The sequence below is a fragment of the Panthera tigris genome, chromosome B3, assembly GCF_018350195.1.
Source record: "Panthera tigris isolate Pti1 chromosome B3, P.tigris_Pti1_mat1.1, whole genome shotgun sequence".
NCBI classification, from domain to species: Eukaryota; Metazoa; Chordata; class Mammalia; order Carnivora; family Felidae; genus Panthera; species Panthera tigris.
Window position 1 is genome coordinate 27,959,177 of NC_056665.1, and position 15,554 is coordinate 27,974,730.

Sequence of the window (15,554 nt, forward strand, 5' to 3'; positions counted from 1 at the left end):
TACTATCTGACAAGGCCCAATTTCCTCAGATTATCTGATACTGCCTCACCCCCAAAGTCAATTGAGTTTACACATGGAAAGTTAGTTTAAAAATGGGATTCATAATGGGCAATAATTGTTACTATAAGGAGCTCCTGATCTTAACAATTAAGAAATTCTTCCCCAAGATTTTGGCAACAATTATGATTGAGATTATTAAATAAAACTAATAAAATACACTGAACAGAGGTTTCCAAATCTTCAGAAATCAAATGACTTAAAGACTAGACACCTCTGTAGCTCCTGTAGTAGAAAACCACCCACCAAGGAAAGCAATCTGGGCCCAGAACACCCACCAGTGTGTCACTGTTGTAGGCCTGCGTGTACACACGGCCATTCCTTGACAAGATCAGGAAGCGCTTCTCAGCACAGGCAATTTGCGTGACTCCCAGATTGGCAAGTCCTTCACACTGAATTGGACCAATCACATTGGCATAGTATTTCCATCCTATTAACCCCCATCCTATGACCTCTTGCAATGATCCCTGTAAGATAACAAAGTAAACATTTTGTTTAGAGTGGCAAGAAAATTTCTTTCTTAGTCAAAAAAAGAATAATTTATGCTAAGAGTAGCACTGAGATACTGTGGGATAAAAACAAAGCAAGTAAAGAAAGGAGATGATCCAAAACATCAAAATAACTCAAAACATCCCATATTACCTCAGTTAACAGGTAAGATAAAGCATATTTCTCCACAGCACTTCATCTTAACAGAGCCCATTAAAAAGTAATACAAGTAAAAAAAAAAAAAAAAAAAAAAAAAAAAAAAAAAGTAATACAAGTAAACCTTAAACAAATGCTCAAACCATATCAGGTTACCATTTTTACCATAACAGGCAGAAACCTAAAAGCCTAAGCACAAGTCTGGCAGACAAGTATCCAACTGTTGGTGGGGATGAGAAGGATCAAGCTGTGTGTGAACAATTTTGTGATAATCAGCTAGTGTCCACCCACATCAGGTACATCACCACTGGTGCATGCATTTGCACGAACAAGAACAAATGTACGTGGTTGGTCATTGCAGCACTACTGGAATAGTAGACTTCTGACAACACAGATTCCAACAAAAAAATCATGATACAACCATACATGGAATACTGAGTTGCATTAAAATAAAGAGAGAGGCTTTGTTTATTGATAAACTCCTTGGTACAAACTGTGTAATGACAAAAATAAGCTACAACATGCTGCCACTAATATATTCATTTCAGAGAATACTGAAGGATATATAAGAGACTAGAAAAATGAAAAGTAGCAGGTGCAAAACCAGGTGGGTGGGGGGACAGGGAAATAACATCGTCTCTGCATTTAATTTTGATTTTTGAACCATGTGAATATACTTATTTGGAAAAAAACAAATGACTATAAAATGAAATAAATACACATCCTGCTAAAAATAAAAGTTAGCAAAAACTGGATTCAAATCCAGGATTATTCTGTGTGACCCTGCCAAAATTCACTGCCACTCCAAATGGCAGTTTTCTCATCAATACAGTGGGGTAGTGTTGTGATGGTCAGATGCAACTGTGAATGTGAAGTCCTCAGGTGGCCCGCACTGGCAGGCTCTACACACATGTAGATTAGTGTCATCAGTGCTCTGAGCAGAATTACAGACAGCCCATGTTCTAAGCTCCTAGTGTACAAAAAAATACGCTGGAATCTCCCTGAGGAAGGCAGGACAGCATGTGGTTGTTTGGATAAAGGAGAGCTCTCTGGAGCTATACCTCCTGAATCTGGAACCTGCAACACTGAATTGGGTCCTCAACCCATGTACACCTCAGCTTGCTCACCACTCACTCTGACCACTGACAATACCTTAAATTGTATACATGTTTACACTTGTACACCAGCAGAGTGTCTGGCTGGCTCAGTTAGTGGAGCATCCAACTCTGGATCCCAGGGTTGTGAGTTAAAGATCCACACTGGACATGGACCCTACTTCCAAAAAAAAAAAAAAAAAAAAGGCTGTAAGCCAGCTCCACCCCCAATACCAGAGAAAGTGGCACAGGATGAGAACCTACAGGTGCTAATGACTATAGTACACGCAAAGATACAAAGAATAAACACTGTTAGCGCAGGTACCTTATGAGATGTTGGCGAGCTACACAGAGGTGGCATACAGGGAGTAGCCAGGCGGTCTAAATGGGCCATGACAACAACTGCAGTTTGTTGTAAGTCAATGGCGAGCTCATTATCTTGTGGAAGAGTAAGGTATCTCAGAAAACTCTCGTTAGGGCTCAGAGGACCAGACAAAAGCTAGAGAAGAAAAGTAAACAAGCATCTTCAAAACGCTGGAAAAAATTCAAGTAACACAATTAGCCATTAACAACTCTTTATATTTTGGTATTCACAGTTGTGCATCATCTACTCCTTTTAGCCATCAGATGAGAAGTACTGCTGATGCACTGACCCTACACATCTACATATATACACATCTGCTATAAAACTGCACACAGCAGTGCCTGCACATTTGCACATCCATCACGCATGTGCATACTCTACACAGGTCAATGACATGGTCCAGACATCCTGCAGGCTCCCCACCCCACTCCCCCCCCCACCCCCTGGCCCAGCCAACAGCCCTCAGAATGCAGAGGAAGCTTCCTAGGAACACAGCACTACACCTCAACCTGGCTTTACAAACTGAAAACCAAAACCTAATGCCACCTACTCTGAAGGAAACCTAATGTTACTCGGACATTAAGTAACATTAAGTAAATCTAATTCTTCTTTTTTTAAAAATTGCTTATTTATTTATTTTGAGAAAAAGAGAGCATGAGAGGGGAAGAAGGGCAGAGGGAGAGGGTGAGGGGGAGAAAGTGGGAGGGAGGGAGGGAGGGAGGGAGGGAGGGAGAGAGAGAGAGAGAGAGAGAGAGAGAGAGAGAGAGAGAGAGAGAATCCCAAGCAGGCCTCAGCTGTCAGCGCAGAGCCCGAAACAGGGCTCAATCCCATGAACTGTGAGATCATGACCTGAGCCAAAATCAAGAGTCAGGACACTTAACCAACTGAGTCACTCAAGCACCCCAAATCTAATTCTTCTAAAGGCAGAAAGCCTTATTACAATTAAAGACTGCCAAGTGATAGAAAATTAACTTTATAATGGAATGGCTGTCTTCCCCCCCAAAAAAAGACCTACAAGATCAAACTTGTACTTCTAAAAAGAAGCAGTCCCAGGGGTTCAGACCCAGGACCCAGACAGGCCCTCCTCTGCTACCAGCCTTGTTTTCCTAGGACAAACACAGTGATGACTTAGGTGACACACGCCATGCAGTGCTCTGCACAAAGAAAGGGCCAAAAAGTAAGCCACTATCTTCAATGCTCTTTTTATAATATGTATTTAAAAATGGGTATGTCAGACTTAGCTCTGTGCTGCAGTACAGCTGGTGCTCGTTGAACTGTTTTCTCCATAAACAGTATATGGAGGAACATGGAAGAGAAGGACTACCAGACTTCTCAAGGCAGGTCAAAACAAATAAACATTAACCACTAGGCAACTACACGACCTCACGGTGGAGCACATCCTCAGAACCGAACACACACTCCATCCCACACCAGCTCAGCTTCAACAACTTGTGCCGCCTCCCCATGTTATTACTGCAAGTGCCCATAAGGACCTGCTTGACTCTCTCACTTTGTTCTTGAAATATTGTCAGAATTTTTACCCATTTTCATGCCTCTACTAACTAATTCTTTCATGGAAGTGAGCATGCCTTCTTTCTATCTTCCACAGCATCTTAAACTCACTCTCCATCACAGCCAAAGCACAACATGACTGGTTACTGGGAACACACAGGTAATAATAAACCCACAAACACAAAGGGCTAAATGGCTCTAATCCAGCAGAAAGAAAACTACATGGTCAAAAAGCAGTAGAGGAATCTCTCTAAAAGTACAAGTTGATATATGTCAAGAAATACATTCTCCCTACTAAGTACACACAATCCAGAACACACACACACACAGATGCCATATGCTCAAGTGATATTCCACCGCATTGAATGAAACTCACCCCATGATATCCCACACCTGTCCTACATCTGACTCACTATTGTCATCACCAAATACACACTTTCCCCTAGAGACAACTACTGCCACAGACATGCACTCTGGTTTTGTTTATAAAAGTCTAACTCTTTTAGGATAACTGAATTAAGAAAGCTACTTAAAGGCAGAGTTTTTTTACGGTACTTACGTGAGCGTCACCTTCTATATGAGGGGCATCTTTACTGCAGATGATACTCTGGAATCTTTGCAGCAAAGGGAGAAGAGGAGCACTGGTACCCTGGGCAGACCGCTCATTGTCAGTTTCCTGCGTCCCACTGTCCCACAATTGAAGCAACAACAGGATGGCAGATAACATCTGGCTGAAAGAGAAAATATCTTCATTATCTAGTAAAAACATATTAGCTTTTATTGCCATGGACTGTCAAAAATAAAAGCAGACAGCTAAATAAAATAGAAAAAATACTTTAGATTGAAAAGGAAACTAAAATAACGCCATGAAAACAATTCTTGGCAGTAAAATCACTTAAACAATGCCAAGATTTTAGCACAACATATCCACCTTCTGAGGATAAGAAATATAAAACCAGTTAAGAAGTTCAAACAGCACTTTCTAAAGAGAATTTCTAGGACCTTAAATTAATGGAATAAAAATCATTTGAAGAAAATTAAAAAGAAAAAAAAAGGAACAGGTCTTAGACTACAAAAGTTGAACATAAAACGAAGTGAAGAGGAGCGCCTGGGTGGCTCAGTCAGTTAAGGTGCCAACTCTTGATTTTTGGCTCAGGTCACGATCTCACAATTTGTGGGTTTGAGCACTACATCGGGCTCTGGACTAACGGTGCAGAGCTTGCTTGAAATTCTCTCTCCCCCTCTCTCTCTCTCCTTCCCCTGCTTGCTCTCTAAAAAAAAAATAAACAAACAAACTTTAAAAAAAAAAAAGGGAAGTGAAGAAAACCTAAGTGTACCCAGGCTTGAAAGAAGAGAAAGTCCTGGGATACGGTTCTTTGATTATAGAACACCACACATTTTTATAAACACAAATGATTCAATGAAATGCCATAAAGTGAAACAGATGTTCAGATACAGAGGTGTTCCATGAAATGCTCCCAGGCTGCAGCACCCCTTACCTCAGTGTGCCTCTCTGCACAGCCAGCTCTAACAGAATGGCCAGGGCCAGGTGCTGGTCCTGCAGGGGGATGCTTCCTGGCCCTTTGGTACCAGGCGTTCCATGAACATCTCTGAAATGACAGCAGTAGATGCAAGAACAAAGTAACATGAGAACTTAAAGACAGCATGTATATTTTTAATATTTAGAATCAAGTTTCCGAGACTTACTACTCAAATTTAATCAGATTTTAAAGTATACAATTAACGAGGTGCCTGAGTTAAGCATCTGACTTCAGCTCAGGTCATGATCTCCTGGCTTGTGAGTTCAAGCCCCGCATCAGGCTCTGTGCTGACAGCTCAGAGCCTGGAGCCTGCTTCAGATTCTGTCTCTGTCTCCCTCTGCCCTCCCCCACTCGTGCAGTCTCTCTCTCTCTCTCTCTCTCTCTCTCTCTCTCTTAAATATAAATAGACATTAAAAAAATTTTAATAAAAAATAAAGTATACAATTAACTTAAAAAGATATGTTTTTATTAAAAGACTTCAGATACAAAAGATGACTACATTAGAAAACACATATTCCAGTTTCCACAGCATAAAATTATTTATATCATTATTCAAATCATGAGTAGAAACATGTTTAGATATGTTTCCACTTTCAGTGAAATCTAAGGCTATTGGAGTATCAACATCCCTCTATGAAAATGGAGAAAAATCAACTTCTAAAAGCACCTGAGACTCTAGACAAAATGTCTATGCTTATTTTTATCTTTTATCAAATAAATATTTTAACTTTTCCCAATAAATGACAATTCTTCTGAACCCAAGATGGAGAATGGAGGGCCTTCTGACATCAACATTATAGCTGAATATTTGAAATTACAGTTGAACCCTGAACAACACGAGTTTGAACTGCACAAATTCACTTATATGCAGATTTTTTTTCAATACAGATATTGGAAAATCTTTTGGAGATTTTCAACAATTTGAAAAAACTCACAGATGAACCATGTAGCTTAGAAATACCAAAAAAATTAAGAAAAGGGTATTATTATAAAAATACAGTAAATAATACATACAACATAAAATATGCATTGATCCACTGTTCATGTTATCGGTCAGGCTTCTAGTCAACATATGCTATTAGTTTAGTTTGGGGAAGTAAAATGTTATATGTGGATTTTTAACTGCGTGAAGGGCTGGCACCTCTACCCCCTACATTGTTCAAGGATCAACTGTAATTCAAAGCCTATTTTCAGGGCCCCCAGCCCAAAACCTTGTCACAATGCCTACATCAGCTCTCTAGGGAGCCAAACTCACAATCTGTTAGCACAGAGACCACAGGTGTCCTTGCACATTGGAAGGGGCAGAGCAGTGACCTCTTTTGACAAAGCAAATGAGAAAAGACTCACTTCTCCTCTAATTATGTCTTTGGCGTTGAATTATGTATTAAGTATATATACTTTTTCTTTTTAAAAACCTAAAAATTTAAAGTTAACAAAAATATGTAACACCCAAGACCAGAGTTCAGGGTTTTCCTTATAGAAAAATGATTCACATTCAAAAATTTTTTACACTAAAAAGAATAGATTGAGGTTTAAACATTTTGATCTTGAGTAGCTGTTTAGTACCATGTTGTCTATTAAGACAACACCCATCACTCAGAATGGTAGCATCCATATTCTCACTGAAAGGCACACAATAGATGCTCACTTAATGAATGACTGATACCCAAATCATAAATATCTGAAAAAAAATACATTACAAAAATATTTTTCATTTTTCCATCTGATTCAATATGATAGCTTCCAGGGTCTAATCAGAATATCAAAAGCAAACATTTGAAAAGCTGAAAACCAAGATCCAGAATAACAGAGCTGAGGGCAGGCTGGAGACATACACACAAACCTGCTCTAAAGAGAAGGTGAGACAAGACTGAAACATGTTAGAACCATTCAGAGTTAAGATGTGAAAAGAAAGAACTCACCCTGTCACGACGGATCTAAGGAACTTGGCTGCTCTCTCTACCACCTCCAGCCACACAGAGGACACTGTGCTCTCATCAAAGAGCGAGGCCTCAGGCAGGGCTCTCAGGGCATCCAGGGACTCCTGCAATAGCTCGCTGCATAGATCCGCATCTTCACCTGAGCACACATGCATCAGAGGAGGCCATCCACTCCTCAGGCAGCACTGACAAGTAAAGCCCTCCCCACTCTCCCAGATGGTCCTCCAACCCCTCTGTGTGAGAAGATACCACTGTCACATTTTCAATCCCTCACTTTCCTCTCAATGAGATACTCCAAGAACTCAAGAGATTAAAACTTAATACAGGTGCCCCAAAGTCAGTTCTTTATGTTATGACTCTCTCATGAGCAATTCTAACTTCTTGTTCTCCTAGAAAATAAATCAGCACTGATGTACTAACAGTGGTTTACCTGCGATATAAACACATACACACTTTTTCTTATTTTTTTTTTTTTTTAAAGAACAGACCTGAAAAGTCAAATAGACTGAAGCCTCTCATTCTACAAACAAGAAAAATGAGGCACACAGACTATATGGGATCAGCCCAAGGGCATGTGGTGGCAGAACTGAGAAGAGAACCCAAGTCCCCTGATGTGGTGAGGAAACCGAACGACACTCTGGGCCCACATACCTGATCGCCACGCCCTGCGTAAAAAGGCAAAGGCAAAGGAGAGAGCTGCTCGGGATCCGACTCTCGCAAGTCCTTCAACTCCTTTGCCTGTGGGTCGGGAACTGCGGACAACACACATGGGAGTTGTGATAACTGGTCAGAGGACTGTGCAAATACTAAAATAAAATAAATAATATGGAAGGATTTGTACCAAAATGTGATCACTGAATTTCTTTAGACAGCAGGATCACAAGTGACTTTTAGTTTCATATTTAAAAACTTTTACCAAATGTCCTTTGTAAAGGAAGTTCCCTCTTTAAGGAAGAAAAAAAAAAAGGCATTTACAGAGAATTTTAAATGACTTGCAAAATAATCTCAGAGAGCTGATATTATTAGTCAGGGAGATACACATGGTAAACAGAAAATAAACATATAAATACATAAATGGAGAGATTAAAGCTCATGTAGCAAAGAAAAGGCAGGTGAGGGCGTTGAGAGAACAATACGACAAATTCCCAGGACTGCACCCAGGGCTATGGAATCTGTATTTGCTTTGGCCCCTTTTAGGTCTATGTGCTGACCAGTAGAGACTCCATGTACCTGTCCTATTCTCTTTCACCCTCATCTTGCTGAGTTTATCCTCTCCTGAATTTAGTGCTTATCACTCTCACATGTCTTTTTAAGCTTTTTACTACTTCTGTATGTAAATTTAACAAGATATGCATATTTTTTAAAGTTATACAAATAGTATACCATGACATTCTAAAAAAAAAAAAACTAGAATACAAAAAAAGTGTACAGTATAAACTCAATCATGCAACTTTATACGGCTGAATATTTCTACTATGTATTATACTTTTCAAACTTACTATAATTTTCTTTCACAATCGGGGGAAATGCTATGAAAAATAGGTAATGATATGGAATGACCTTCCCAAGATACAATGTCAAGTAAAATTAGCAGTGAAGAACGTGAGGATCCCAGAGAGGCAGCTAGTATGCACATTCTGTGAATCCTGAGCTCTATGAGGGAAGCTCATGAGGAGACACAAGAAACTGTAATTAGTGGCTGCCTCTAATGAGGGGACTGGGTGCCTAGGAGACAGGATTAAGGAGATTTAAACTTTATTTCTGAATGAGAAATATAAATATTACAAGATACATATGTATAATAATACATGTGGTCTTTAAAACGGGAAGTACACATGCTAAGTCTATTCTCCCTCTGGGAGAAAATTGCTCCAGGAAAAGCATGAAACAGGGGCTCCCCTCAGGTAATCATAATGGCCCCTGAGAAAGTGCCCAACAGTCCTCAATCTGCACAGTTTAAGAACTGCTAAATCTTCAATAAGTCACTCTCTATTTTACAGATACTCAAGGAAAAAAAAAGCAAATAGCTTAGACCCACTCCCATCCACACCAGTCAACAATCCAACCCATTGCTAATTCCACAAAAAAAGGTGAAATCCACCACTATTCAGTAAATTGAGAAATGAGGAAATCTACAAAAATTTAGAAGATATCATGACACATCTAACAGACTGGCTAAAACAAAGCAGCAACAAATTCAAACGCTGACAAGGCTATGGAGAAACTACATCATTCATACATAGTTGATGAGACTATACAATTACACAGCTATTTTGGAAAGAGTGCAGCAATGACCTACAAACCTAAACATAAGACCCAACAATTGAACTCCAGGGCATTTATTCCAGAAAAATGAAACTGAGGTTCACACAAAAACCTGTCCACAAATATTCACAGCAGCTTTAATTCATAAAACTCAAAAACTGTAAATAACTGATGTCCTTCACTGGATGGTTAAACCAAATGAGGCACATCCATGTCACAGAATTTTACTATGCAATGATGATACATACAATTACTTGAAAGAATCTCAAGGAGGTAACCCTGATTGAAAAAAGCCAAGGTTACATAATAGACATGAAGAACACATTAGTGGCTGAAAGAGGATAAGGCAAAGAGGAGGGAAAAGGAGGTGAGTGTGGCTATAAAAAGGCTCCTTGTCCTGTACTCTAACTGTGGCAATAGTGAGAGAAATCCAAACCTGTGATAAAATTGTATGGAAACACAATGGACACATGCATGCACTGAGAACATGTAAAAAACTGAGTTGAAAACATGTAAAATTGAGGAAATATGAGTAAGATAAGTAAACTGTATCAAAGTCAATATCCTCATTGTGATAGTATACCACAGTTTTGCAAGTGGCTACCACTGGGGGGAAGTAGATGAAGGGTATAAGGAATCTGTACTATTTCTTACAACTCCATGTGAACCCATAATTATCTCAAAATATGTATTTTTTTTAATTTTAGGAATTTGCTTGATTCAGTGAAAGACAGATTTCAATTAACTCACCAACTCTTATGTCACCACAAAGGAAAAAGCACAAAGAAAAATCAGTTGGGGTCTAAGACACTTCTGCATCTTAGAGAATTCATTTTCATTCAACAAACACACAGGAACACTTAAAAGGCTTAGAATCTATCATCCCCATTGCAGAACCCCTCCCTGATCAATGATCACTACAAAGACCACTCACTCTCCAGCCAAGAAAGAAAGAACTGTGCTGCTGGTTATCACCACATGGGCAGGAATCCTCCTTTGTCACTTGGTTTAATTTATCTTAAAACTACTATCAAATATAGGACATGTAATGTGGTTTCAACTAGATTTAAAAGGAAAAATACATGAAACATGATACATTCAGCAATTCTTGTCTCCCGGTAGCAAAATAAGATGTCCCCCCTGCTTCTTTCTGCCCCTGTACATTCCATGTGCTCTCTAGGGAATAAAAATCAGTATTACAATCAAATAAAACAAATTCTTTTTACTACATAAAATATGACTTAAATCTGGAAATCTTTTAGTCGAGGCTTCTGAGAACAAAACTGTGGTAGAAAGCTACATTTTGGGAAAAGAAAACTTTACACAAGCCTTAAGCATTCTAGTTACGTCTGAGAACAATCTGCTGATGTACACCAGTATATTAAAAATCATATATCTGAAAGCATCTCTTACAATAAAAGAATAAGATGGGGCACCTGGGTTGTTCAGTCAGTTAAGCAACCGACTTTGGCTCAGGTCATGATCTCGTGTTTCACAAGATGGAGCCCTGCGTCGGGCTCTGTGGTGACAGCTCAGAGCCTGGAGCCTGCTTCGGATTCTGGGTCTCCCCCTCTCTCTGCCCCTCCCTGCTTGTGCTCACTCTCTCTCTCTCCCTCTCTCAAAAATAAATAAACATTAAAAAAAATTTTGAAGAGTAAAAGAGTAAGAAAATCACATTAGGAAGAAAAAACTGAAGCATCTAAACTAGCTAGCCACTAAATATTATGATCTGAGTATTCCCTATCCAAAAGCAAAATAAAACAAAACAAAAACAATATAATGTTCAGGACCCATTTTCAAAAATCTAGATATGCTTATCTACACCTTCACTGGCTTGCACAGTTACTGACAGAAAAGCATTTTAAAATAATGGCACAGGGGCTCCTGGGTGGCTCAGCTGGTTAAATGCCCAACTTTGGTTCAGGTCATGATCTCACAGTTCACAAGTTCAAGCCACTCACTGGCCTCTGTGCTGACAGCCCAGAGCCTGGAGCCTGCTTCAAATTCTGCGTCTCCCTCTCTCTCTGCTCCTCCCCCGCTCATGCTCTGTCTCTCTCTCTCTCAAAACAAACAAACATTAAAAAAAAAAATTTAAATAAATAAATTAAATAATGGCACAGATTAAGAAGCATAGTCTGTTACTCTCAGCAAATTAGCAAAGCCATTCTCCAGATTATATGAAACATACAAAAAGGGAAAGCAAGAATGGAAGGGACTATAATGAAAGTTGTACTTAAACTTTCCTCAACCAAACAGCCTGCATTTTATATTTAGTTGGTATCAGGATTCCTTCTTCATTATATTATTACCTTTTTTTGTCCACAGGAGGCAAAGAAATACTGCTGCTTTTCCACTTAACTTTGACATTCTCTTGGAAAACAGTTCTATTCAAGGCAATGAAATATCGTTCCAAGATGACCAGCCTCTGCTTGAGTCTCAGGGCTGAAAGGGTGGTAGTGGCTGACTGGATGGCCAGAGCTTGCTGCTCTTTAACCAACACAGAAAGACATTCCTTCAATTCATTCACATCTAGAAAACAAGAAGAAAATACCCAGCCTCTCAATATCTTGCTCATAGTTTGTTATAAAGATGATAAAGTGAATGGTAACAATAATATGTAACACTTGGACACTTAGTATGTGCCAAAATGGTTTTAAGCACCTTACACCTATTAAGTAACTCTCAGTCACCATCAAGAGGTAGTATTGTACATGTATTTTAAGGAGGAGGAAACTGAGGCACAGAGAATTTGTGCAAGGTGACCCAAAGGATTACAGCACATGAGACAGACCATTCTTAGCCACCACGGTATGCTGCCTCTCTGAAACACTATATAAAAGTTTTTAACATAAAATTATAAAGTCAGTACTTAGCAGCATATTTCCTACAGAGAAAAAAAGCTATCCATTATATTCATGCTATATAACCAAATTCAAAATATACATGTTTGAATAAAATTGCCCAGCATAGGGGCACATGGGTGGCTCAGCCAGTTAACCATCTGACTCTTATTTTTTTTTTTTTTAACTTTTATTTATTTTTGAGAGACAGAGAGAGAGCATGAATGGGGGAGGAGCAGAGAGAGAGGGAGACACAGAATCCAAAGCAGGCACCAGGCTCTGAGCTGTCAGCACAGAGCCCCACATGGGGCTTGAACCCACGAACTGTGAAATCATGACCTGAGCTGAAGTCGGATGCTTAACCGACTGACCCACCCAGGTGCCCCAGTGTCTAACTCATCATTTCAGCTCCGGTCATGATATCACCATCGTGAGCTTGAGCCCTGCACGAGGCTCTGCACTGGGCATGAAGCCTGCTTAAGATTCTCTCTCTCCCTCTTCTTCTTCCCTCCTCCACTCATGCTCTCACTCTCACAAAGAAAAGAAAAAAAGAAAGGAAAAGAAAAAAGAAAGGAAAAGAAAAAAGAAAGGAAAAGAAAGGAAAGGAAAGGAAAGGAAAGGAAAGGAAAGGAAAGGAAAGGAAAGGAAAGGAAAGGAAAGGAAGGAAGAAAACTGCATAGCATATATGACTCATGAAAAGTAATATATTTATTGGAATATTTCAGGGAAAAATAAAGTAATTACAGTTGACCCTTACAGAACACAGTTTGAAACTACACGGGTCCACTTATACCCACATTTTTTTCAATAAATATATTGGAAAATTTTATGGAGATTTGCAACACTTTTTTTTTAAAACTTACAGACAAATCACAAATAGGAAAAATCTCAATTAATATTCAAATTTCAACTATGAAAAAATTAATGTTAGGTTTGTCATGAATGCATAAAATGTATGTAGCTACTAGTTTATTTTATCACTTATTACTATAAAATATACACAAATCTATTATAAAGTTAAAATTTATCAACATTTACACACAAAAATACAGTCCCTACATGGTGCCATTCACAGTCGAAAGAAACATAAACAAATCTAAAGATTCAGTATTAAATCATAACAGCATAAAATTAACAACAGTACAGACACTGTAATGTCTACTGTAATAATTTCATAACCACCTCCTGTTGGTACTGCAGTGAGCTCAAGTGTTCCGAATATCCACTTCAAATGCCAAAAAGATGCTAATCATCTCCACATGAGCAGTTCATCTCTCTACTAAATTGCATACTGCAGTAAAAAGTGATCTCTAGTAGTTCTCTTGCTACTTTCATTGTGTTTAGTGCAATACCGTAAACCTTGAATAACAACATGGGATCCATAAATAGTGCCACTTATGATGCTGGAAGTGCTCCCAAGAAGCAGAGAAAAGTCATGACATTACTAGAAAATGTTGAACTGTTTGATATGGACCATAGGTTGAGGTCTGCAGCTGCGGTTGCCGGCCATTTCAAGATAAATGAATCAAGTATAAAAACCAATGTGAAAAAAAGAAAATTCATGAAGCTGACACACCAGCTACACTACTAGCAAACACAAAAACACTGCACTTTATGCGAAATACCTTTTATCTAGTACTAAAAAGGCAGCTTTTATATAGGTGCAGGATTGCTATAGAAAGGCATACCTATAGAGGCATTAATGTGATTTGAGAAAAAGCGAAGTCATTATATGACAACTTAAAGCAAAAAGAAGGCAAAGATCAACATCTGGAGAATTTAATGCCAGTAAATGACAGTTTGGTAATTTTAGAAAGAAGTTTAGCTTAAAAAATGTCAAGATAACAGGAGAAGCAGCTTCTGCTAACCAAGAGGAAGCATACAAGTTCCCAGATGCCATTCGGAGTGTCACTGAAGAGAAAGAAAATCTGCCTGAACACGTTTTTAATGCAGATGCAAGTGCTCTATTCTGGAAAAAAAGAAAATACCACAAACAGCATTTATTACTAAGGAAGACAACTGAGCACCAGAATTTAAGGCAGGCAGGGATAGACAAATACAGTCAGGTTTATGATCAGGACTGCCCTTATCTATAAAGCTGCTAATCCCCAAGTCTTGAAACGCAAATATAAACACCAGCTGCCAGTCTTCTGGTTGTCCAACAAGAAGGGCTGGACAAGAAGCCTTTTTCTGGATGGGTTCCATCAATGCTTTGTCCCTGATGCAAGGAAGTACCTTATCAAACAGGACTGCCCTTTAAAATTCTTTTTTTTTATACATGAAATTTATTGTCAACCTGCTTTCCATACAACACCCAGTGCTCATCCCAACAGGTCCCTCCTCAATGCCCATACCACTTTCCCCTCCCTCCCACCCCCCATCAACCCTCAGTTTATTCTCAGTTTTTAAGAGTCTCTTATGGTTTGCTTCCCTCCCTTTATTTTTTTCCTTTCCCTCCCCCATGGTCTTCTGTTAAGTTTCTCAGGATCCACATAAGAGTGAAAACATACGGTATCTGTCTTTCTGTATGACTTATTTCACTTAGCATAACACTCTCCAGTTCCATCCATGTTGCTACAAAAGGCCAGATTTCAGTCTTTCTCATTGCCAAGTGGTATTCCATTGTGTATATAAACCACAATTTCTTTATCCATTCATCAGTTGATGGACATTTAGGCTCTTTCCATAATTTGGCTATTATTCAAAGTGCTGCTATAAACATTGGGATACAAGTGCCCCTATGCATCAGACTCTTGTATCCCGTGGGTAAATACCTAGCAGTGCTGTTTCCGGGTCATAGGGTAGATCTATTTTAATTTTTTGAGGAACCTCCACACTGTTTTCCAGAGCGGCTGCACCAGTTTGCATTCCCACCAACAGTGCAAGAGGGTTCCCGTTTCTCCACATCCTCGCCAGCATCTATAGTCTCCTGATTTGTTCCTTTTAGCTACTCTGACTGGCGTGAGGGGGTATCTGAGTGTGGTTTTGATTTGCATTTCCTTGATGAGGAGTGACATTGAGCATCTTTTCGTGTGCCTGTTGGCCATCTGGATGTCTTCTTCAGAAAAGTGTCTCTTCATGTTTCCAGCCCATTTCTTCACTGGAGTATTTGTTTTTCGGGTGTGGAGTTTAGTGAGTTCTTTATAGATTTTGGATACTAGCCCTTTGTCCAATATGTCCTTTGCAAATATCTTTTCCCATTCCGTCAGTTGCCTTTTAGTTTTGTTGATTGTTTCCTTTGCAGTGCAGAAGCTTTTTATCTTCATGAGGTCCCAATAGTTCATATTTGCTTTTAA

At 39.1% G+C, this 15,554-nt stretch overlaps 1 protein-coding gene across 1 annotated transcript in view; it reads right to left on the reverse strand.

The window, feature by feature from the left end:
- Positions 1 to 15,554, reverse strand: part of HERC2 (HECT and RLD domain containing E3 ubiquitin protein ligase 2) — a 268,303-nt gene that overhangs the window by 194,488 nt on the left and 58,261 nt on the right. The window contains 7 exon segments of the mRNA XM_007098938.3: positions 336 to 524; positions 2,122 to 2,295; positions 4,232 to 4,403; positions 5,172 to 5,282; positions 7,136 to 7,292; positions 7,805 to 7,905; positions 11,728 to 11,947. Coding sequence (XP_007099000.2) covers positions 336 to 524; positions 2,122 to 2,295; positions 4,232 to 4,403; positions 5,172 to 5,282; positions 7,136 to 7,292; positions 7,805 to 7,905; positions 11,728 to 11,947 — 1,124 coding nt within the window.